At 38.0% G+C, this 23,607-nt stretch overlaps 1 protein-coding gene across 4 annotated transcripts in view; it reads left to right on the plus strand.

Annotated features, from left to right (window-relative positions):
- TLE1 (TLE family member 1, transcriptional corepressor) overlaps positions 1-23,607 on the plus strand; it is a 74,432-nt gene that overhangs the window by 46,691 nt on the left and 4,134 nt on the right. For all 4 annotated transcript variants that reach the window (XM_034410178.3, XM_034410174.3, XM_034410177.3 and 1 more), the window contains 8 exons: positions 729-845; positions 2,584-2,637; positions 3,921-4,073; positions 5,660-5,804; positions 6,777-6,967; positions 7,412-7,488; positions 15,811-16,060; positions 16,627-16,874. In XM_034410178.3, coding sequence (XP_034266069.1) covers positions 729-845; positions 2,584-2,637; positions 3,921-4,073; positions 5,660-5,804; positions 6,777-6,967; positions 7,412-7,488; positions 15,811-16,060; positions 16,627-16,874 — 1,235 coding nt within the window. The remainder of the gene's footprint in view (positions 1-728; positions 846-2,583; positions 2,638-3,920; positions 4,074-5,659; positions 5,805-6,776; positions 6,968-7,411; positions 7,489-15,810; positions 16,061-16,626; positions 16,875-23,607) is intronic.

Below are 23,607 nucleotides of genomic sequence, written 5' to 3' on the forward strand. Positions count from 1 at the left end.
AGGTTTTCTGTTCTGCTGACAAGAGGTTTTGCATAAGCATATTTTTTAAAAAATATATTTTTAGTATTCGAGAGGGCATTTCTGATGACTCATGGGCTGGAGGACAGCATGTTATGTAGCTAAAAGGGAATGTCTTTTCCCCGTCTACTTTATGTTTAAAATGAATATTGTTAATGTGTTAATAGAGAGCCAGTTTGGTGTAGTGGTTGAGGTGCCAGGCTAGAAACCAGGAGGCTGTGATTTTTAGTCCCACTTTTGCCATAGAACCAGCTGGGTAACCTTGGACCAGTCATTCTGTCTCAGGCCTAGGAAGCAAACAATGCCAAACCACCAGAAAAAAAATTGCAAGAACTTATGCAAGTAGTTGTCAGGATTCAACACTGTCACAAAGCATGTTAATAATCAGTAAAAGAAGATAAAGGGTAAACTATGATATATTTTCAATAATTTTCATGTAGAAAGTGATCAGTGTTTTCATGAACAAATGGTCCTGTTCCCACCATTACTTTGTCCTATAGAAACCATAATAAGAAAACTGTATAGAGTAGGTTGCCTTACATGGAATCCTCGATGCAGCAGGTCTGAAACAAGTTTCTTGCAAGACAACACTTGCAGTCTGTTTTTTGTGTTTGTGTTGTGAACAAAAAATAAAACACAATTGTGCTTGTTGGAAATATCCATATAAAAGGATTCTAAAGGTGAAGATGATGATCTTTATGTAATTTCAGAGTAATTCACTCTTGGTCCCAGAGAGTCTGAGGAACACTGATAAACGAAGGAATGGACCGGAGTATTCCAATGACATGAAGAAAAGAAAAGTGGATGATAAGGACTCAAGCCATTATGTAAGAAACTTCATCTAAAATATAGCCAGTTTGACAATAATCATCACCATTTTCAAGGCACTTCTGTTGGGTTGCTATATATTTAATCTTTCTCTCCTTGCTTATAAGATTATTCATCATATTACCAATTCAACATAGCCATTGATTTCCTAGCTTTGCTTTTTTTTTCACAAGAAGCTGAGGAATAGGGAGAGGGTGATGAACGATGCGGTATTTATGTGTTAATTAATTTACCATCTGCTGATAGCAGAATAGAAACAGTTATTTATAAATCATCTAATAGGAATATCATTGCCAAACTAGCATTTGGAGTTACATATATTTGCATGTATGGCATTATGTTTTAAAATCTTCAATTTGAATATAAATATCCCAAATGGGACGTATTCCTGCTAAGAACAAGGAATGAATATGATTTTCACTGGAAAATGTGTACGGTATTGATCCTTATGTCCCTTTAACAACAGCACAAACGTTCCCTGGCAACCATTTTTAAATCACATGTCCTCGTAACATTACCTTTATCTCATGAGTCAACATTAGCTATTCCATTTTTGAAGCATTATTTTCTTTCTCCTAACACAACTGACTACGGACACCATTTAGGATGTTTTAATCATAGGTTGGTGACATGGTCAGAGGATAAATTCTGCCCAGCTCCTATCGGCCACATTAGGCTACAGTGGACATATCCCCTTTTGTGGTGGCTGAGCACTATTCTCCATTGGATTTTGGCTTGGTCTACAGGAAAGACTGGACTTTTCTTTCACAGAGTCATCTTAACATACACTGATAGATTACGTTTATATATCCCTTGTATATGTAAGTTTAGCACTCTTTAAAAACACACTAGACTTATATTCAAACAGTAATGCTAGAACTGTCTTGAGATATGTAAGCAAACAAGCAATGGTGTTTGCGAGAGAGAGCAGCAAAGGGCATGTGATCACGAAACTGGTAGAATGAATATGTGAGACAGTAAGAAACAAGTAGTCCTCGACTTACGACCACAGTTGAGTCCCAAATTTCAGTTGCTAAGTGAGACATTTTGTTAAGTGAACTTTGTCCCATTTTATAATATTTCTTGCCACAGTTGTTAAGTGAATCACTGCAGTTGATAAGTTAGTAACCTGGTTGTTAAGTGAAAGTGGCTTCCCCATTGACTTTGCTTGTCAGAAGGTCGCAAAAGGTGATCCCATGACCCTGGAAAACAGAAAAGGTCATAAATATGAACCAGTTGCCAAGCATCTAAATTTTGATCACATGATCATGGAGATGCTGCAAAGGTTGTAGCTGTGAAAAACGATCACATGTCACATTTTTCAGTCTTGTTGTAACTTTGAATGATCACTAAATGTAACTATTGTAAGAATGAGTGAGAATATGGAAGCGAGGCAGATGGGCCATTACCCAGGAGGGCTTTCTCTCACTATACTTTGCATCCCTTCTCTGCACCCATGACCTATCAGCTTGGTTATTTTTGGACAGTGCTGTTTCAAAGAAAGAACATCTGACAGGTTCCAGACACGGAGAACCTTCTGACCTGCAATTTGTCATTCAGTCAATCCAAATGTTGGTGAAATTCTCTCTGGGGCACCCACTTACATATACTCTGCTCACTTAGGAAGGTAGTTTGTTAAAGGAGTTATGAGTGGGTGCCCTTTATTTTTGTTTTGTTGTTTGTTGTAGTGAGTAGACTGTTAAAGTCCAATATTCTAAATATTGTTTTTAAATTTAGGACAGCGATGGAGATAAAAGTGATGACAACTTAGTTGTGGATGTGTCTAATGAGGTAACTTGCTTAGTGTTTCTTTTACTGTAGCTAAAGCTGAAAGGAATATAAATATTCTAGACTAGGGGTCCCTAAACTTGGCAGCTGTAAGACTTGTGGACTGCAACTCCCAGAATTCTGGAAGTTGAAGTCCACAAGTCTTACAGCTGCCAAGTTTGAAGACCTCTGTTCTAGACTATAGGGTGAATACCTCTTGTTAGAAACCTGCATGAATCTTTATATATCACATTCTTCCTCAACCATCTTTGTTCATTTTAATGTTAATATTTAACATTTTAGTATTTTAAGGTTTTGTATTGTTTTTATTCTGTTGTAAGCCATTTAGAGTCACCTGATGGTGAAATGGGTGGCATACAAATTTAACAAATAAACATGCTATTAGTAATATATCTTCTTTACAGAAGCCAAACAGTGGGGAGAACTTACACTATTATTAAATTCATATTTACTACAGACTCTAGAAACCAAGGCATCTATCCCATGGCCTATGGATGCTTGAGAGTCCTTGATCTCTGTGTTTATTCTGTCAGTACTGAGCAGACTAAACACATGGGAAGGAAAAAATATTATAGAAATCATCATCATTATTTTTGCAGCTCCGCAAATGGTGCAATTTGCTTATTCAAAGTTCTTATTGTGCATATGATCATAGATAAATGAACAATGTTTATTCTGAATATATTAAAAGAAGGGGTTGATGTGCAGAAAATATAAAGGAAAGGAAGCCATTTAAAGAACAATTCTGATCTTTTTGGTGTGATGTGGAAGCATATAATCATGCTTATTTATGATCAGTAGAAATTTAATACAGTACTTTTGCTTTTTTTCCCCCTCTCACACACTTATGTAAAATTATTTATCTTGCTTACTGCCCCCTTTTGTTCCTGGGAACTTGATCTGAAATACACCAAACATTTTTCTTAGTGGTTTGAAATAGTCCTGTTCAACATTTAAATCAGAGGTTTCTAACCTTGGCAACTTTAAGACTTGTGGACTTCAACCCCAGAATTCCTCAGCCAGCTTTGCAAAGGTGGCTGAGGAATTCTGGGAGTTGAAATCCAAAGTCTTAAAGTTGCCAAGGTTGGAGACCCCTGATTTAAAGCATAGATAATTTTTTTATGTGGTAGATATTTGTAACTGGTATAAAATAAATTACAATAGAGTCATATATTTAACATAATATACAACAAATGTCAAAGCTTTTGAATGGTGGGTACAAATTTACTGCATTTAAATTAACAACCACTAACTGTATGTCTTTGTTACTATCCTTGCCCATAAAGGACCCTTCGTCTCCCCGAGCAAGTCCTGCTCACTCCCCACGAGAGAACGGCATAGACAAAACCCGTATCTTGAAGAAAGATGCCTCTAGTAGCCCAGCATCTACTGCCTCATCAGGAAGTTCTGCTTCCATGAAATCCAAAGAAATAGGTTTGGTAAGTATTCTTCTCAATTGTATTATATTTTGACAATTAATCATTATTTATTACTGCATTGTGTGCAAGCTTCGTGACGTAACCATAGTTCTTGTGGTGAGACAGATCAAAACTGTAGTAGCAGTTCATTATTAACAAAGAAAAAGAAAAAGAAAAAAACCCTACCTGCTCATTATTTATTGGGCAATGTTCCCCTTTCTTTTTTTCATTTTTTAGGTACTGTCCACATCATGAAATCTGATCACAAAACCAATGTTGGAATTTCAGTTGTGATTTGATTTGGGATTGACTTTTGTGGGTTTCTGCCATTTTTTCACCTTCCACACAAAATAATCCAAATGGGGATACTATTTTTCCGTTAATGTTTCTAAGTCTTGTATTCCTACATAAATAATTTCCTTCATACATTATATCAGGATACTTTATGTGTCATATTGGAAATTTCATGGAATTCCTTTCTTTAGAAGAATGGCAAACGAGGCTATAAAAGGATGCAATAATGTCAAAACCATTTTGTATTTAAAAATCAAGTCTGATTGAGAAATTAATTTAATGTTGAAGCCATTTATGGAGTATAATTCTAGCCATAGACTTGTGTGACATACAAAGTTGGATTTCTCTTTTTAAAATATTATACTTTGCTGGATTTATTATAATGAGGGTAAACTGAAGATGGGCTGTAGCATGAGCCTGAAAGCTCAAAAGAGTAAATCTCTGGTCCCAGTGACCAATCCAAATTCGATTTCACATCATTATCCTGGGACACAGATATTTGCCTTCATTCAGGGTAAAATGTTTAAAATTAGTTGGAAAACCCTGTTAAATCATTTATCCTGACTGATTATTTTTATAACGGTTGCCTTTGGTAATTAGTTATTATTGATTTCCTTTTAAAAATAATCAAATATGATGAAAGCGTATTTTACATGTAGTGTTAATCTAATATTCATTTGAACATACTTACAGTATTCAATTTAATACAGGTTGTAAATCTGTTTTTAATTTCTCTTTTGTTCATTTGTCTAGTTTTAGCTGTATATCTTAAAAAAAATAAAAGGATGAAAAAAACTCAAGCTGTATCCATTCTTAATGAGGTCATGGAGATAATTTATTTTCTTGTAAACTATTTTTTTTTAAAATCCTTTTTCCTTATGAAGTTTCTGGCAGAGAGAACAAGTCTTTTGTAGTAAATCACCATCTTTTTGAATTCTAGTTGAAGCATAACATTTGCCTTTTGTCTCTTTTTTCAATTGGTTTGTATAGAATATATCTTTGCAATCTGAATTACTCTGTCATTTACCTCCTTAAAAGTCCTATATTTGAATTAAAATAGTTGAAGAGTTAAAAAAATTACAAATAACTAGTAAAGTCTTGCCAATGAGCTATACAACTAAAGAATGTTGCATATCATTCTTTTTTTTTTAGTAGAAATAGGAAGGGTAGACACTACTAATATTGAAAAATAGGAGATCGCCCAAAGATATTTAATTGTAAAAGTTCACAGTGCCACATGGTGTTGAAATTGAATACTCATACATTATCCTGGATTAATAACAGTACTTATTTGATTTGTTTAATGATGCCAGCATGAAAAGGCTAGCACACCAGTCCTTAAATCCAGCACACCAACTCCACGAAGTGATGTACCGACTCCAGGAACTAGTGCTACACCAGGTCTCCGTCCCGGTCTTGCTAAACCTCCAACCATGGACCCTTTGGTTAACCAAGCTGGTAAAATAAAATCTTCTGTCATGCATGAAATTATTACTACTAATATAATTTGATGTGGTTATCATGTATCTGAGGATTATAATTGTCTTCCCTCCACTGCTGAGGGACCATAGATGTAGGAGGCATAAAAGGGCATAGATAGGGGAAGATGGGGGGGGGGGTGCGAGCTTAATAGGCAGCAGTCCTTAACCTTATTGAGGTTAAGGGGAGGACCAATCCAACTATGGCTTGGCTTGGAGTGAGTCCTCACCAAATGGCCGATGACATTCAGTTAACAACAGCAATGGGGAGTGCTGAGATTACCATCAATAATCAATGTAGTTATGTGATGTCACACTTAGCAGCAGAAATTCCCAGTCCTCGTTACTATTGTAATTAGAGGATTATCTGCATAGAGGGGAGTCTTGGAAAGGTTTTAAAGAAAAGGAGGATTCTGCATGCTGACTAATACTTTTTTTCTTTTGCATTTTGACCATGTTTATTAATATAATAGTCATAGTGATAAAGTTAAAAATTATCAGATTCCAGACTGGCAAAATGAGTTTATTATGGCCATTTGTATGCTTGTGTAATAGCAAATGGCAAATATAATTGATTGGAATAATTGGAAAAAAATAGAACAGTAGTGAGGTCAAATGTTTGAAAATGCCTGTTGATGTCATTTTGGAAGGGGGTGGTGGTTGCATTTCTCACTCTGTATTTCTCAACAAGAGGTTGCTAGAGTGAAAAAATGTTAGCTGAGTTTATGGTTGGCACCACACTTCTTTAATTTTTACCTTTGAAAACTCATGAATCTTTGAACAACAGAGTTACTCAACTTTAAACTGGATTGTGAAGTTATTGTATTTCACACGGAATCGCAACCACATATAGTGTAAGCAGAGTTGCTATGCAGATAGATTAATATGGGAAAAAACAACAACAAAAAACATGTTGCATCAAGTATACAGAGACTGTCTCCTTTTCTTACAGCTGCTGGCTTGAGGACACCTCTGGCTGTACCAGGTCCTTACCCTGCTCCATTTGGAATGGTACCCCATGCTGGCATGAATGGAGACCTGACCAGTCCAGGAGCTGCCTATGCTAGTCTCCACAACATGTCCCCGCAAATGAGTGCTGCCGCAGCCGCAGCTGCTGTAGTTGCTTATGGACGCTCCCCTATGGTAGGTTTGCAGTCTTGTTGAATGGGGGATATAATTTACTGAAATACTAACACACTGCTTTAAACATTAAAGAATATTAGGGATGCTGCAATTCTAGACACGGGATTTTTGTCCCCTACTATGTTTACATGTTCCTACACAAAATATTTTTCAAATAAGGGGAAATACTAAGGCCTCAGTTCCTTCATTTTTTAAAATGTTACCAGTAGTTAACAAACAAAAGCTCATAGCTGTACTGAATATTTGTTTTCTTAAATAAACAGGCTTTCTTCCTCCTTTTAAAGATGAGGCAGGAAGTATATATTATGATGGTGGACTTTGTTAATAAATGAGAACACGCATATCTAATTTTGGTAGACTTGTGTTTTCTGAAAACTACTATGGGTTCAGTAGTCTTGTATTTTTTCTAACTGATTGGCCTGTTTGTTTCTTTGATTTTATCAGGTTGGGTTTGATCCTCCCCCTCATATGAGAGTACCTGGAATCCCTCCCAATTTGGCTGGAATCCCTGGTGGAAAACCGTGAGTAATTTCTGACAATTGTAATGAAATTTAAATTAGCCAGAGCACAATGTTTATAGTAAAAGATGAGCAACCCCCCCAAGATGCAAGTATGATAAGTTTTCCTAGACAGGCTACTATCTTCTACTACAGGCAGGGGTGGCCTTCAAAAATTTTAGCAAGGGGTTCTCTGCCTGGTTCCTGGGTGGGCGTGGCCATGGTGGGCGTGGCCTAGTCAGCCTCCTGCACCACAGAAGGGGGGCTTTGAGCCTCCGAGAGGGCAAAACCAGGCTCCGCAGGCCCTCCAGAGGCCCTTCCCAAACTTCCAGTAGGCCCGTTTTTTGCCCTCCCCAAGTCCCTGAATGCACCCTGCACTTACCTGCATCCAAAATGGGCCATGTGGGGACTCCTGGGAGGGGCAGGGTGGGTGGGGCCATCCAGGAATTGAATTTGGGGGTCTTCTGAACTGCACAGAGTCTTAGCTAGAGGTTCTCCCAAACCCCTGCAGCCCACCCGACTACAAGTAGTCCTCAACTTAACAACAATTCATTTAGTGACCATTCAAACTTACTGAAAAAAGTGACTTATGACCGTTTTTCTCAGTTATAACCATTGCAGCATCCGCTGTGGTCATGTGACCAGAATTCAGATGCTTGGCAACTGACTCATGTTTATGATGCGTGCAGTGTCCCAGGGTCATGTGATCACCTTTTGCCACCTTCTGACAAGCAAAGTCAATGGGGAAGCCAGATTCATTGAACAACTGTGTTACTAACTTAAGAACTGCAGAGATTCACATAACAATTGTGGCAACAAAGGTTGTAAAATGGGGAAAAATTCATTTAATTGCCTCACTTAGCAGCAGAAATTTGGGGCTCAATTGTGGTTATAATTTGAGGACCACTTATGCTTTTTGTCTAACAATATTTACCATTCCTGAACAAAGCACTTTATACTGTTTTTATGCCATTTAGTTGGCAGAAGATATTGGCAAGATTTGTTGTCTCTTAGAATTTTGCATTACCAGAATACTAAAAGAAATTGGATTTTAATATTGGCTGATAAATAAAACATAGTTTTAATTTGCATTTAAGCTAAAAACATACGTGCTAAAAATGGTGATTCCCACTTCTAAGTTTAGTATGACTTAAAAGATAATTTCATTTTCAAGTTTCAAACAATTTCAGAATATTTGAATACATTATTTACTCATTTGCTCCTATGCTGCAAGATAGTAGAATGGGAATGCAAGGCAAATATTCTGCTTCAGAGTTCAGAAATAAAACCTGTCAGTCACATTTCAATTCTTTACAAAATGTTTGCTCTGCATGTTTCATTCCTAATGTTCGTTATTCTGAAGCAAAATTCAAATGCCACATTTGAAAAGTAGTTCTGCAACCTAAGTAATTCTCTGCAAATAAAGTGTATATATTAGAGCTGTACGAAGTTTCATCATGAAAGAACTTTGTTCAAATCATGTTACTAGCGTTAATTCACAAATCAAAGAGGGTACCTGCTTGAAATCTTTGGTTTTGAAATGCTTTGTGGTCTTTCACAACGTTTTTTCAGAATTGATGGCTTTTCTGGTGCTATCAGAGTTTATGCAACTTGAGAGAAAGGGAGGCTGGGTGGATTGAGGGTGTGAGGAGCTCTCTGACAGATTTGAGTGGCTGGCCTTTGAGTTTTATTGTCACCCACACTCACATTATTGCACTCTCTTTAGAACGTGTGAAGTTAATAGTAATTGGGTGCCGTTTACTTTCTCAGTACTCAGCTTCTTTGTTTAGGTTAATCGGAAAAGAAGACCAGTCAGTTCAATAAGCAATTTGAATCAAACTATACTTTTAAATTCTGCCTGAAATGGTTTAAATCTCTCAAAAATGAATATATGAATGCTAGACTAACACAAGGGTTGGCCTAAATGTTAGCTACTTTTAACAATAAGTTGTGGCAGGGCCATATCATTTTAGGTAGCCTATCTATGTTCTGCCTGACTATAATTGATTGTGCTAGCCTGTTTTTTTTTTTAATTTTTAAAGTTTTTTATTAATAATTCAAATTTTTTAAAAAAAGGACATGGTTTGACATCTCCGGTTTCTAACATTTCAATCTAATTCAAATTAATAAATAATATATTCCTTAATCTATACACAAATTTGCATATATCTTACTTCATTACATGTCAAGCATACTACATAATTCCTCCTAAACGACTATATCCATATCCAATAAATTTATATCACACACACAAGTTCAGTATACATTGACATATATATTTCTAGACATTCACTACACCTTCTTCTTGGCATTCTTCCTCTTGTCTAACCATTCATAAAATTTAGTCCAGATTTCATAATATATTGATTCATTTTTATTTTTGAGTTACAAAGTGAGTCTGTCCATTTCTGCACAATTGAAGATTTTACATATCACTTCTTATTGTGCTAGCCTGGTTTTGCTGCCTCTCTAATTAATATAAAGTAATACTAGCAAGCATAATCCTAACATTACGACATTATGTTATTATATTATTATAATATAATAACATGATGTGATGGCTCAGTGGCTAAGACTCTGAGCTTGTCAATCGAAAGGTGGGCAGTTCAAATCCCTAGTGCTGCGTAACGGGGTGAGCTCCTGTTACTTGTCCCGGCTTCTCCCAACCTAGCAGTTCGAAAGCACGTAAAAAACGCAAGTAGAAAAATAGGGACCACCTTTGGTGGGAAGGTAACAGCGTTCCATGCGCCTTTGGCGTTTAGTCATGCCGGCCACATGACCATGGAGATGTCTTCGGACAGTGCTGGCTCTTCGGCTTTGAAACGGAGATGAGCACTGCCCCTTAGAGTTGGGAAAGACAAACCTTTATCTTTACCTTAATACCAGCAAGCATAATCCTAACACAACTGAGTCCTACCTCCAGAGAAGAGTCTTTTCTAGGAGAATTCCAGTTTGCAAAGTTCCATCGTCTCCCGATCTGGGGAAGAGCAGTCTCCTTGACAAAATTGCAGGCACCTGAGCTGCCTTCCTTGCCTGCCATTTGAACCTTTTCCCCAGGGCAGAGTTGCCAGTAAAGCTGCAAACTTGACACAGGTGTGGGAGAAGAATGGGGGAGTTGTGAGTTTTGGAGTTCTGCAGCTGCTAACAAACAGAGTACACAACCAAATGAAAGAAGGAGTTTTTCCTTCAGAGAGGGAGTGAATGGTCCTCAGAAAAAATACAAAGGGCCCAGCAAGAGAAAGCACAACTTGGAAAGGTGCAAGAGTTTTACATCCTGGCCATTAAAAAGCAACAATAAAGAAGAAAGAAAAGTAGAAGAAAACACAATTAAGACAACTAGTTTTGTAAGAAGAAAACAGAGCTATATAATAGTTAAGAGTACAGAGCAAACAAACAAAAGTTGTTATAGTAATAGAATAGAGACAGAGGTAGTGGGAAGTGTATGTTTGCATATATCTTGTGCATGATTTTTGTAATACCCCCTTACAAAATAAAAAAAATTCTTCCTTCCTTATAGAGAGATATAATGGAAAACCCCTAATGTAGGAATTAGTGCTTTTGTATCTCTCCTAGGTCTGAGTCAATCTAATGATTGGATGTGGTTTAAAAAGAACCCCTGGCAATATCCCACACATATCGAAAAAGGAACTCTCAGAAGCAGCAAAGCTATGTTGTCCCAGTTAGCATTTTTCTTCTGTTTCCTGCCCAGAAGAGCTCAAGTTTTCCTCTGAAAGTCAACAGTGAGGGAACTCTTCACTTGAGTCTCTGTCTCTCTCCCCCTCCCCCAGGAATCTTTCTCAATATCTTGGATCAGTAGCCTAGACTTTGAGGTATAATTTGAAGGCTACTTCCCTAAACAAAGAGAATATGGCTTAATAAGAACCTGATGGAATATACAAAGATCCAGGTCTATAGAGCCTGCATCCTGAGCACACTCTTGTACTGCAGTGAATCTTGGACCCTCTACGCATGGCAGGAGAGAAAGTTGAACACCTTTCATATGTGCTGTCTCTGATGAATTCTTGGCATCACCTGGCAGGACAAAGTTCCAAATAGCGCAGTCTTGGAATGTGCTGGAATTTCTAGCATGTATACACTATTGTTTCAATAGTGTAAACAGCGACATCTACGCTGGCTGGGGCATGTCGTGAGAGTGGCTGATGGTTGGATTCAGAAAGATCTCATGTATGGAGAATTAGTGCAGGGAAAGCGTCTCAGAGGGAGATCACAGCTGCGATATAAGGATATCTGCAAGAGGGACCTAAAGGCCCTGGGAATGGACATTAACAACTGGGAAACCTTGACCTCCGGTTGTTTAGCTTGGAGGCTAAAGACGCAGCATGGCCTTCTCCAATTCGAAGAGACACTTGTTCGGCAGGCTGAGGCAAAGAGGCAGTCCCGGAACCAGCGAAATCTGGGGGCTGGGCAGGGGAAAGAATGTATCTGCCGTCAGTGTGGAAGGGATTGCCACTCTCGAATTGGCCTTTTTAGTCACACTAGATGCTTTTTTAGGACCTCTTTCCAGAGCACGATACCATAGTCTCTTGAGACTGAAGGATGCCAATGCCAATGACTTCCTTAAATTCTTCTTCTTGCTGATCTGGGCCTTAGAAAAATGAAGAGGAATTATTATTTTTTAAAAAAATTTCCTGTGAAACCTTATAAAATGCTCAACAGAAATTAGGCAGGGTCAATGTTCTCTAGAGAATCATATCATCCTTATCTTTTAAAACCCCTTTTGCTAAAAAAAATAAACAGCTGCAGGTATTTATATGCCTTTCCTTTATAGCCTATGGATTATTTCTTTCCCAAATCAAATCACAAAGTGTCTTGAATCAAAATCACTTTATCTCTGAATCTCAGACCACCAAATCATACCAAAGCTGATCTGCAGAGGCCTGTTATTTATAACTTGTTAGTTATTTGATTCAGCGTGGTGTTAGTATCCCTGGAGCACTCCAGATATCTAAGAACTGAAGTCCTGTTTTCTAGGATCCTTTCTGAGATTTGATCTGGGCTTAAATTGTAAATGTGGAATATTATGCATCCTATCAGTTCTTCGTTACCTACAATACACATACACACCCAAAACATCATAAAAGAATTCTGTTTTGTTTTCTTTCTCCAATTGCATGTCTATCTCAGCAGGCAAGTTTCTGTATATTATGTATTAATGATATATTCTGGATTTTGATGGCAGTTTTTACTTTTTTGTTTTTATTTAAAATACTAATGTTCGGACTTTTGATGGGGAATTTCTTTTTTTCTTTGACAGTTTTTTTCTTTGATGCAAAACATTCAGTTAAGCTGAAAAGTAAAATTTTCATGAATCAGGATCTGAGAACTTCAGGGTCATAAAAGCCCCAGATCTTCTGGTTATTATTCCCCAATCTTGTTTCTTGTTTGAACTAAATAATAATAATACTACCTGGTTCCTTTCTCTTTGATTGCTACACAAAATATACCCACTGTATATTATTTCTGCCTTAAAAAAGCTGCTTCTTTCTTAGTCTTTGTGTACTATATAAATAGACATGATAAACTTTGAAAATCCTGGATGCTGAGTTGATCTCCTTTCATTATTTGCTTTTGAAACTAGATTGACGCTACGCCTGATCACCCCAAGGCAGCAGGATGTCTTCAGTTACCCATAGCAACTTTCTGATGTTATAGCCTTATCTGTGATAGATAAGTCTATTGAAAATTTCTGGTGTAGGAGTTCAGATAATGCCCTGTGTACTGCAAATTTATATTGACAGCAGGAGAGTTTTCAGCTTGAGTTTGAAAACTAGTTCCTTTCAGGCACACAAATCAGGATGTCACATTGAATTTATTTGGCAAATGAAATGCAGGATCCTTGCTATGTCTCTTCTTGACTGGAGGAGGTTTGCCACTTTCATTCATAGTTCAAGAAGTCAATAGGATGGAGCGTGTGTGCATGAATGTGAATTTGTGTTTGTTCAATATATATTGTTCTCTTTCTAGCAAAATGGATTTCTGAACTAACATGACATTTACGATAGAAATAGGTTCTGGTTGCTCAAAATAACAGTAATGAGAACAATAATGTTTTTTAGCTTGACAAGATTCTAAGAGAAAGTAAGGCACATGACTGTTCCTATCCACCACCTCCTCCTCACATGTGGGCTTCCAGATGCTGATTAATTTCAACTATCATTTTTATCATTTATTTTTTACTTATTTATTAAATTAATATGCCACTATCTAATTGGCAAATGGCTATGGATGGCTTACAAAAATATTCCTGCCCACTGACTATGCTGGGGCAGGGGCTGATGAAATTTGGAGTCCAACAACAGAGAACATCAGAAACTCCATCTCCATAAAACTTGTAGCTACTGATTTATTCTAATACAAGACTTGTTTTGTATTCTATATAGATTGTGATCTCAAAATTTTCTTGCATGCATTTTATTGGATGAAGGAAGTGGCATGTGGTTGTGGTGATCTTTTTACGAAGAAGAATAGTGTTTCAGATTAGACATAATATCTTTAATATATTTTTAGGTTCTTGGATTGAGAATGTACTTTTATGGCTCTTTGCTACATTATTGTCCATTCCTTGTTCATGTCACATTTTGATATTTCAGTTATTGATTAAACACTTCAATCTGCATGGAGAAGTTGGCTTAATTTATGTTTATAAACTAGAATGTGCAATCAGGAACATATCCTGGTTCCTAAGCAGATAAAAGACAACAATTTCCCAGTTACTTTAATGACACATTTTGATTATATTAGTCCTGAAAAATTGTATTATAGTCATGTGGTAAGATCATGAATGATAGTCAGATCTTATATCTGAACAAGGCCAATATTTCATGCTTGATCAACTAATTAAAAATCTGCAAAATCTTTAGACACATGTCTGGAAGGAAATTTATTTTTATTTATATGTTGAAGATGATAGTTACTGTATATGGTTCTTTTTGTTATAGTTTTCAAATTCAGGAGAGACCTCTAAAAGCTAGTGGTAAATGAAAATATAATATGGATGGGGACAGGAAAAGAGGCTTTTGTTTCCTATTTTCTTTCTTTGGTGCATATCTGAAATGCTTAGGGCTTCTGACTGAATGAGTGTATTGATTTCATCATACATACATGTAACTTTGATCTTGGCCTAGGTGGCATATTTTTAAATAAATTTTAAGAACTTTAGTAGCAGAACTACAGGTGATCCTCGACTTATGACCAAATTGAACCCAAAATTTATGTTGCTAAGTGAGAAATTTGTTAAGTGAGTTTTGCCATATTTTACGATTTTGCTTATCACCTTTGTTAACTGAATCACTGAAGTTGTTAAGTTAGTAACATGGTTGTTAAGTGAATCTGGTTTCCCCATTGACTTTGCTTTTCAGAAGGTTGCAAAAGGAGATCACATGATCCCAGGACACTACAACCGTCATAAATGTAAGTCAGTTGTCAAGCATCGGAATATAAATCACATGACCATGGGGATGCTGCAAGGTCATAAGTGTGAAAATGATCATAAGTAACTTTTTTCAGTGCTGTTATAACTTTGAACGGTCACCAAATGAACTTTTGTAAGTCGAGGACTACCTGTATTAGATAGAATTAGGATATAATCAAATTTCAGTGATCTTTATTGAAGAATTCAGACAAGTCATTCCCGCAATAAATACATTCTAGTCTATGTATTTAGCCTCTAGGAACTGGTTAATGAAGCTCTAGAAAACTGTTGACAGGGTAGGAAAAGTATTTGGACTGAAAAGACGCATCAGCTCAGAATTGATTAATGTCACTGTGAAAAATAAACTATGTTATCTGTTCTGTGCTACTGATTTCCTTTGTTCAGATAGAAACAGCTTTAGGTAATCCTCAACTTAAAACCAGAATTGAGAACTTCTATCACTAAAAGATGTGGTCATTCAGCAAGTCACACCCAATGACCTCTTTTGCTGTGGTTGTTAAACAAATCCAATGTCCTCCATTGACTGTCTCAGAAGCCCTCTGGGAAGGTTGTAAATGGCAATCATGTCTCACACACACACACACACACACACACACACACACACACACACACACACAGAATGTTACAACTATCATAAATCCCAAGTGCCTGATTTTTGATCACATGACCCAGGGGCGCGGCAGTGACCGTAAGCATGAGTACTGATTGTAATTCACTTTTCAGTGCCATCATAATTTTGAACGGTTGATAAATGAATGGTCATAAGTCGAGGGTTACCTGCATTCCATAGCATGTTGCAGATAGATGTACACTCACAGTTTGAAATGTGTCAATGATTTGACCTTTGTTTTTCTTCCCCTACTGTCTGCCCCTTTCTTCTCTTCCCTACCCAGAGCATATTCGTTTCACGTTACTGCAGATGGTCAGATGCAGCCAGTTCCTTTCCCTCCAGATGCTCTCATTGGACCGGGAATACCTCGGCATGCTCGCCAGATCAATACCTTGAACCATGGGGAAGTGGTGTGTGCTGTTACCATAAGCAATCCAACAAGACATGTGTATACTGGTGGAAAAGGCTGTGTCAAAGTCTGGGATATCAGCCAACCTGGCAATAAGAGTCCTGTTTCTCAACTGGACTGTCTGGTAAGAAATTCTGAATAAAGATGGTTTCATTGAAATCCAATAGTAAAACCTGGGTTCAGATAAGCTTACTTTAGTCTTGAGGTTATTTCTACCATAAAAACAATAATTTTGATGAAATGTACTTAGAAGCAAGCTATAAATAATTTGTTCCACTGTATCTTTACTTCCACCATATTACAAGATACCAATGTTGCCAAAAATACACATTGTTCAGCTGCAGTGCTTCAAGTGGCTTAACTTAAAATGCAGTGCATCTGCCACAGAGAAGAACTATCTTATTGCAGTTTCTAAGAAAATGGAATTGTTTGTAGCACTGTATTTTCTAGATGCTTATGGAAGTTTTACTAATGTGTGTTTTAAAAGTGAAAATGTTGACAATTGTTTTTAGTTTATGGATTGGAATCTATAATAGCGCCTTACTTTTCCCATCTCTTTTTTATTTTTGGATTATTTATCCGTATCAGAGAGAGGTCCTATAATCTCTTTCTTGAAGCGGTTTGAAATAAGAAAAATATCATAGCCCATTAGTGCATTATATACATTTGAGGCCATGCGTTTTTCTCCAGAATAGAGATAACTACATTCGGTCTTGTAAGCTACTACCCGATGGATGCACCCTGATCGTTGGTGGGGAAGCCAGCACGTTATCCATTTGGGACCTGGCAGCGCCCACTCCACGTATAAAAGCAGAGTTGACATCTTCGGCTCCTGCCTGCTATGCTCTAGCAATCAGCCCTGATTCCAAGGTGTGCTTCTCCTGCTGTAGCGATGGGAACATTGCAGTATGGGACCTACACAATCAGACCCTGGTCAGGTTAGTTGCTGTACTTTATCCATTTGAAACTACTCTGAAAGCTACTTTTATATAGACATACTCCAGCTGCCACTGATTTTTCAGAATGAAAAGTTTGAGGACATCAAAAGTTTTTAGGATTGTATGTTTCAGTTTCAGAAGAAAATCTGTGGCATTCAATTGTCTGGATGCTTTTATTTGGGAAACAAAACCTTATGAGTGGGAAGCCGTATTTTTATGGATAATGTCTTCTAAAATCTCAGAAGCCAGTGAGATGCCATAAAAAAAAATCCCAGCAATCAGTAATGTGGTTTATATTTTCTAATGCTATCAAAATGATTATAAGCAGTGAGAAAAATGAGTTGTATGATTTTGTTTGAAACAGAGATTTTCTTTGTGTCAAATCTGATTGTTGTGGCTTCAAATTGTACTATAAACCTGGAAGCACAATGTCCTACTATTTCCTCTGTTTCATTTCCAAAAACAACAGTTCGAACATTTGAGAAGGTACATCATTAGCTACTTATATATAATTTATTTATAGCCTTTGTTTTCTTACTTAGAATGGAAACTAACACCAATTCTCAATTTCTGTACTTGCTTTGAGCAAAGGTACATTTTTTTTTTGGTGATCGTTGTACTTGTCTGGCCAAGGCAGGGAGTGAGTTTTATTCTAGAGAATATTTATTTGTCACCATTTGTAAATAAATGACATTCCTGTCTTAAGAAAAGAAAGCTGGCTGTTAGCCATCTTGTCTTCCAGAAACACTGCAGGTGTGCTGTGCAAACACTTGAAAATGCTGAGTGTTAAGAATATTTATAGCTTTTTTTCAGGTTATCTAGTTATCTTCAGTTGTACAATGCATACCTTGTATCATGGAAAACTACAGGCAGTCCTTTTACTTTTTTCTACCCTTCCCTGTTGAGGATCAAGAGTGGATCCTCAACAGTTCAAAGTTATGATGGAAAAAGTGACAACCCATTCCTGAAGTTACAATAGTCACACTGACATGATTGGTATGTAAGTACAAATAATCAGTGACTGAAGGATTTCCCATTCAATTAGCCTCCACCAGGGATAACTGATAACATTAAGAGCGAAATGATGGCAAACTTGTTACATAATTAACCTCTTTTATAATGTGCCTGATCAAGAGTGGATCCTCTATTGACATTCTTCATCCATTTTTCCATCATACTTTAATAGCTTTTCATTCTCTAGTGGGCTCTTTTAATTTGAGTTCCTACTCCACCTGACCTCTTAATTCCTCAATCATCTTTCTTAATTCAGTTACATGTGGGACTTCTGCTTATTTTGAACTACTACTCTATTGATGCTGGCTTCAGGCTCTTCTGTAGCTTTGTTTGTTGACATATGCTATTCCTGGTTACATATTCTTAAGAACATATTCTTGAACGTGAGCCAAGTGGCGCTATAACTTGCACTTCTCTTAAAAAAATGGGCAAAGAAGTCCTGACCACAGAGCTTCTACCTGCTGTCCAAGCAGGAACCATAAATCTATGTGGACCAACAAAGTATAGACTAGATCTTCTAAGACAGGGCTCCCCAATCCCCGGGCCACAGCAAGTTTGGAACCAGGCCACGGAAAGTGTTGGGAGAGCATGTGTATATGTGCAACTCCCCTTGTGTGAGTGGCGGGTGCTTGTACTCATGCATGCAGCTCCCCTTGTGTGAGTGATGGGCACTTATGTTCACATGTGAAGCTCCCCTTGTGCGAGCAGCAAATGGAGCTGTACGCACACATTCATGACTCACACAGAACCATCCCCTCTTTCCAAGGCAGAAAGATTGGGGACCGCTGTTCTAGGGAAAGTATAACTCTTGGTAGGTAGATATTTCTGGACAGACAAGATAGTTATGAATGAGAAGTAACTCCACCCAGTTACACACCGTTTCTTGGAACCCAATCTGTTACAGCCACCAGATACTGATTCAAAACTTCCATAGGAGCTGATTGTAACTTTGTATAATTGACTATCAGCATGTCAATTAAAAAAAATATAAATACACAAAAAGAGAAAGAGAACAAAAATGCTGCCTCCAAAGATTGGGGACTGCAAACTGGCTCTTCTACTTGAGTTGATAGTTCCATTTAATATATTTGATGAAAGCTTTGTTCTGTACTTATTCCAATGTGAAATATAAAAGGGTCAGTCCTTTTCCCCATGATATTTACATCCAAGCGACTACCCATTAGTTTGAAGTTAGTGGTTAGGGTTAGGCAGTGGTGGGTTGCCCCCGGTTTGGACTGGTTTGTAAGAACCGGTAGTAAAACCAGCAGGAGGCTTCGCCCAGTGACCCGGACATCATCATAGGTGATCTGTGCATGCGCAGAAGCAAGCACGCACGGGCACAATGTGAACCAGTAGTAAAGGTAAGTAGAACCCACCCCTGGGATTAGGATCCAATATCAATATTAATGTTTATTATTTATTATTATTATTATTAATTAAATTTCTATACCCCCCTTCTCCAAATAGGACTCAGGGCGGTGCACAGCCAAAGTAAAAACAGAGCATACAAAATTTAAAAAACAGTATTAAAATAATTAAATATTTTGGCCGTAAATTAAAACAACCCAATTTAAAATCAATTTAAAATTTAGCTCAAGCCAGCCCAGCTAGTTGAAATAAATAGGTTTTCAGGGCCCGACGAAAAATCCGGAGGTCTGTTATTGTACGTAACTCTGGGGGAAGGTTGTTCCAGAGGGTGGGCGCCATCACAGAGAAGGCTCTCCCCCTGGGGGTCGCCAGCCGACATTGTCTGGCAGATGGCACCCTGAGGAGGCCCACTCTGTGCGAGCGTACTGGCCGGTGGGAGGCTATTGGTGGCAGAAGGCGGTCTTGTAAGTACCCCGGCCCTAAGCCATGGAGCGCTTTAAAGGTGGTCACCAACACCTTGAAGCGCACCCGGAAGACCACCGGGAGCCAGTGCAGCTCGCGCAGGAGAGGTGTCACATGGGAGCGCCTCATCGCCCCCATAATCCCCCGCGCGGCCGCGTTCTGGACCAGCTGGAGCCTCCGGGTGCACCCCAGGGGGAGCCCCATGTAGAGAGCGTTGCAGTAGTCCAGGCGGGAAGTGACTAGTGCCTGAGTGACTGTGCGTAGAGAGTCCCGATCTAGAAAGGGGCGCAACTGGCGTATCAGGCGAACCTGATAAAAAGCCCCCCTGGCCACGGCCGTCAAATGATCTTCTAAAGACAGCCGTGCGTCCAGGAGGACGCCCAAGTTGCGAGCCCTCTCCGTGGGGGCGAGTGATTCGCCCCCAATAGCCAGCGATGGCATCAGCTGGCTATATCGGGACGCTGGAAGCCACAGCCACTCGGTCTTGGAGGGGTTGAGTTGGAACCTGTTCCTCCCCATCCAGGCCCGCACGGCCTCCAGGCACTGGGACATCACTTCAAGGGCATCGTTGGGATGGCCTTTTATAATTTGTTGGCTTTTATAATTTGTGGGGTGGCCTTTTATAATTTGTTGGCTTTTATAATTTGTTCAGATTACATTTAGAAGTTATATTCCTAAAACATTTCTAAATATATATATAAATCAACATGTTAAAAGTTTTAAAGAAGTCCCTTGCTGTACCTTCCTCTGCCCTTCACTGTTGCAATAAATGCCTGGCCTCTTGCCCAATTCTGTTCCTCCTCCTTTCATCAGCATTTACCACCCAGATATCCCATTTGGCCATAATATCCAGGGAATTTCTACAGATGTCACAAAACTCCACTCAGTCCTCCCCATTCAAATAGTTTATTATCATTTATCCACATAGTCGTGCCTTCTGCCATACATTCCAATTTTAGGCATTTTTGTCTACCTACCTACAGCAATGCCAATGAAACCTTCCTCATAGTTCCTAGTGCACTCATGCAATCAATGTATTATAGTAGGACAAGGGTTTCTACTCTCTCTGGTTCCCTCTTTCCATAGTTTGGTCTTCATTTCTCCCTACCTCTCACCTGGGAGCTGAATTCCAAAGTCCACCACCAGATTAGCCTGTTCTTTCAACCAGGGCTTCCTGGCCATTTGAAGTTCCTTCCATTCTCTATCTTCAGCCAGTGTCAGATCAGCTTGGGCTTGGGCTTTCTACTGTTCCCATTACTTTTCTAGCGTCTGATCCCAGATTGGGTCTCTCAGTGCCGGCTGTCAAATCTTCATCACAGCCTCCACTTCCTTTACCAACCTCTGCCAGAACAGTGTGTGTGTGTGCGCGCACGTGTGTGTGCATGTTTTTTTCCCCCCTGATTGGGCCTCTTTTTTGTCTCTAGTAGCTGCTGAAATAATAATGGCAGCTTCTATATTTTCCATTCATGACCTTAGTGACTAAGGCCATCAGAAAATTGCTAACCTGAATTATCCCTAATTTCCTCACCACAGCTCTCCAAATCTTATGCCCAAATCTCATGATTCAATTTTGTGTCCATCTATCTCCAATAACACATCCACCATTCCTCACCTTTTGGCCTGACCTTCTGTCAACAACTTCTCATAACATTTAACATTTTCTCATTCTTCTCCTTACAACACAGTCCCATTTCTCATTCTCTCCTATGCTTTTCTCCCCACCCAACCCCCATTCCTACAAATTCTCACTGAAAATTAGGCTGGATGCCTAATTCAACCCTAACCCTCTTGCTAGCCAAAACAGCTTCTACCCAAGGCAATAAAAAAACTATAACAAAACTTTCATTTATCTGCACTATATTCTGGCACCTTTCTCATTGTTTTGCCTGTCCTGTTTCATGAAGCTTATTGAAAATTTAAAATTACCCTTTAGACTGTCAGAACTCTCTTCCTGTTGCCTTAGTGTGAAATCAAAAACCTTTTTGTTATGATACCTTGAATACTAGTTTGATAGCATCTAATCTTGGAGGTCTAGGAGCTTCAGTCTCCTGGCATTAAATACTTTGTATTGTGATAGGCTAATCTCCCCCATCACACACACACACATTTAACAGTTTATTAAATGTAAGACAATTTAAGTTAATTAAATTTAAGACTATCCTCAAATAATTGTCAACTTAAGTGTAAATGAATGAAACAGCTCTCAAACCATTCACTTACCTAAAGGATAAATAAAAATCAGAATTAGCTCAAATAATGTTCTGTTTTTCTTGGTGCCTTTGTTGGTTTCTAGACAGGGGTTTCTTCCTCCTCCCTTTTTTAGGTTATGTGGCTTCTTTTTGCAGACAACCTCTAATATTTCCAAGCTTGCAAGGCTGGTGTGTAATTAGCATAATGCTCACATAAGTAATTTCCTTCCAAGCCTTCAAGATTAAAAGAAAGAATGTTTTGGTACACCTTGGTGGGAGTGCTTTGGCAAGGCAGCAACTTTTAACAGTCCAAAATAGCTTTGTAATATGACAGTGTTTGGTGGACCACAAAACCAACTATTCATATATCACACAAAAAACTGGCAGTGATGCACAATAAATCTCAGCAAGCACAGCTGACATTTGCACCTGCCTTCATAATGAGAGGCTATTTAAAGCATCGGCATTTGGCCACTTAAGCATTTCTGGACACTTACAGACTGAATGAGTCATCTTAATTACAAGCAGGACTGTGAACCTTATACTGATGGGCCAAAAATCAAATTAATTTAAGTTCTGCAGCTTGTGTATTTTTTTTTAAAGAAAATGGACAGCTCTGTGTTTAATTTATTCTTTTTTATGCCCATAAAGTAGAATAGCAAAAAGTTGAAGGCATTGAAAACTCAATGATACCTATATTCATAAAGTTATTTGATAATATTGATGCTATCAACCGATGCTGTGCATTTCTACTTTTGCCATGCCAAATTTTTAGTCACATACAGTGTATGCATCTTATTTATAAGCTATAGCATCAATAATTGTCTTTGGGAGCAACACATTTAGATGTTTGACTCGCCCAAGTACTATTGAAATCAGGTTAACTTGAAATAGTTGTCCAGTTACCACCTTTGAATATAATTTACATGGCACTGTGTATTATACTGGAAAGTTTTGGCCAGTATTTCAAGCGGAAATTATTATTTATATCTGCCTTTATCTTCTGTATCTCTTTTTCTCTTCATCTGTAATTACAAATGGGTTTGGGCTTTACTTATGCAAGTGCTAATTACACAGTAGATCAGATCCTTTGAAAAGGGAATGTGGTACTGAAATATAAGATATGTATATTGGAAAAAAGACAAAACAGCAATAAAACATTTTTCAAATTCTTTCATGGCTTTCCTTTTTGAATAATTGTCACTTTCTTTCAATGCCTTGGAACTTTTTCACTACCTTAGAAAAACAATCTGATTCAGCATCGACATTCTTAATTTGACTGTTTTATTTTTAAAATGCAACTAAAAATAACATCTGGAGGCCATTCGTGGCCTCGAGTGGTGGTTTTAATGTTTCCTCTGTTTGAAATCCTTTTTCCTTTTTTTGGTATATTTTTAATCATGCTCTTAATAAAACAATACAGGTGCTCTCTCACATTGTGTGTAGGATGAGGGAAGCCAACACTTACACAATAGTAGCACAAAACATCTGAAGCTTTTTCATGTTAGTGTTTACTACAATAGGTGCTAATTATATGACTAAGCCAATTGAGTGAATGGGTACAAGAGGAATGAATCTAAAAAAAATACTTTGTCATGAAGTTATCTCATAACATGACTCCAAAGTACAAGCAATTAATAGTTGGATAAGATTCTATTTAAATGACATATATTCTACATGTATAAAGTTTTGGAGGGGAA

The sequence above is a fragment of the Pantherophis guttatus genome, chromosome 2 (genome assembly GCF_059756535.1).
Source record: "Pantherophis guttatus breed Tessera chromosome 2, ASM5975653v1, whole genome shotgun sequence".
Lineage (NCBI taxonomy): Eukaryota > Metazoa > Chordata > Lepidosauria > Squamata > Colubridae > Pantherophis > Pantherophis guttatus.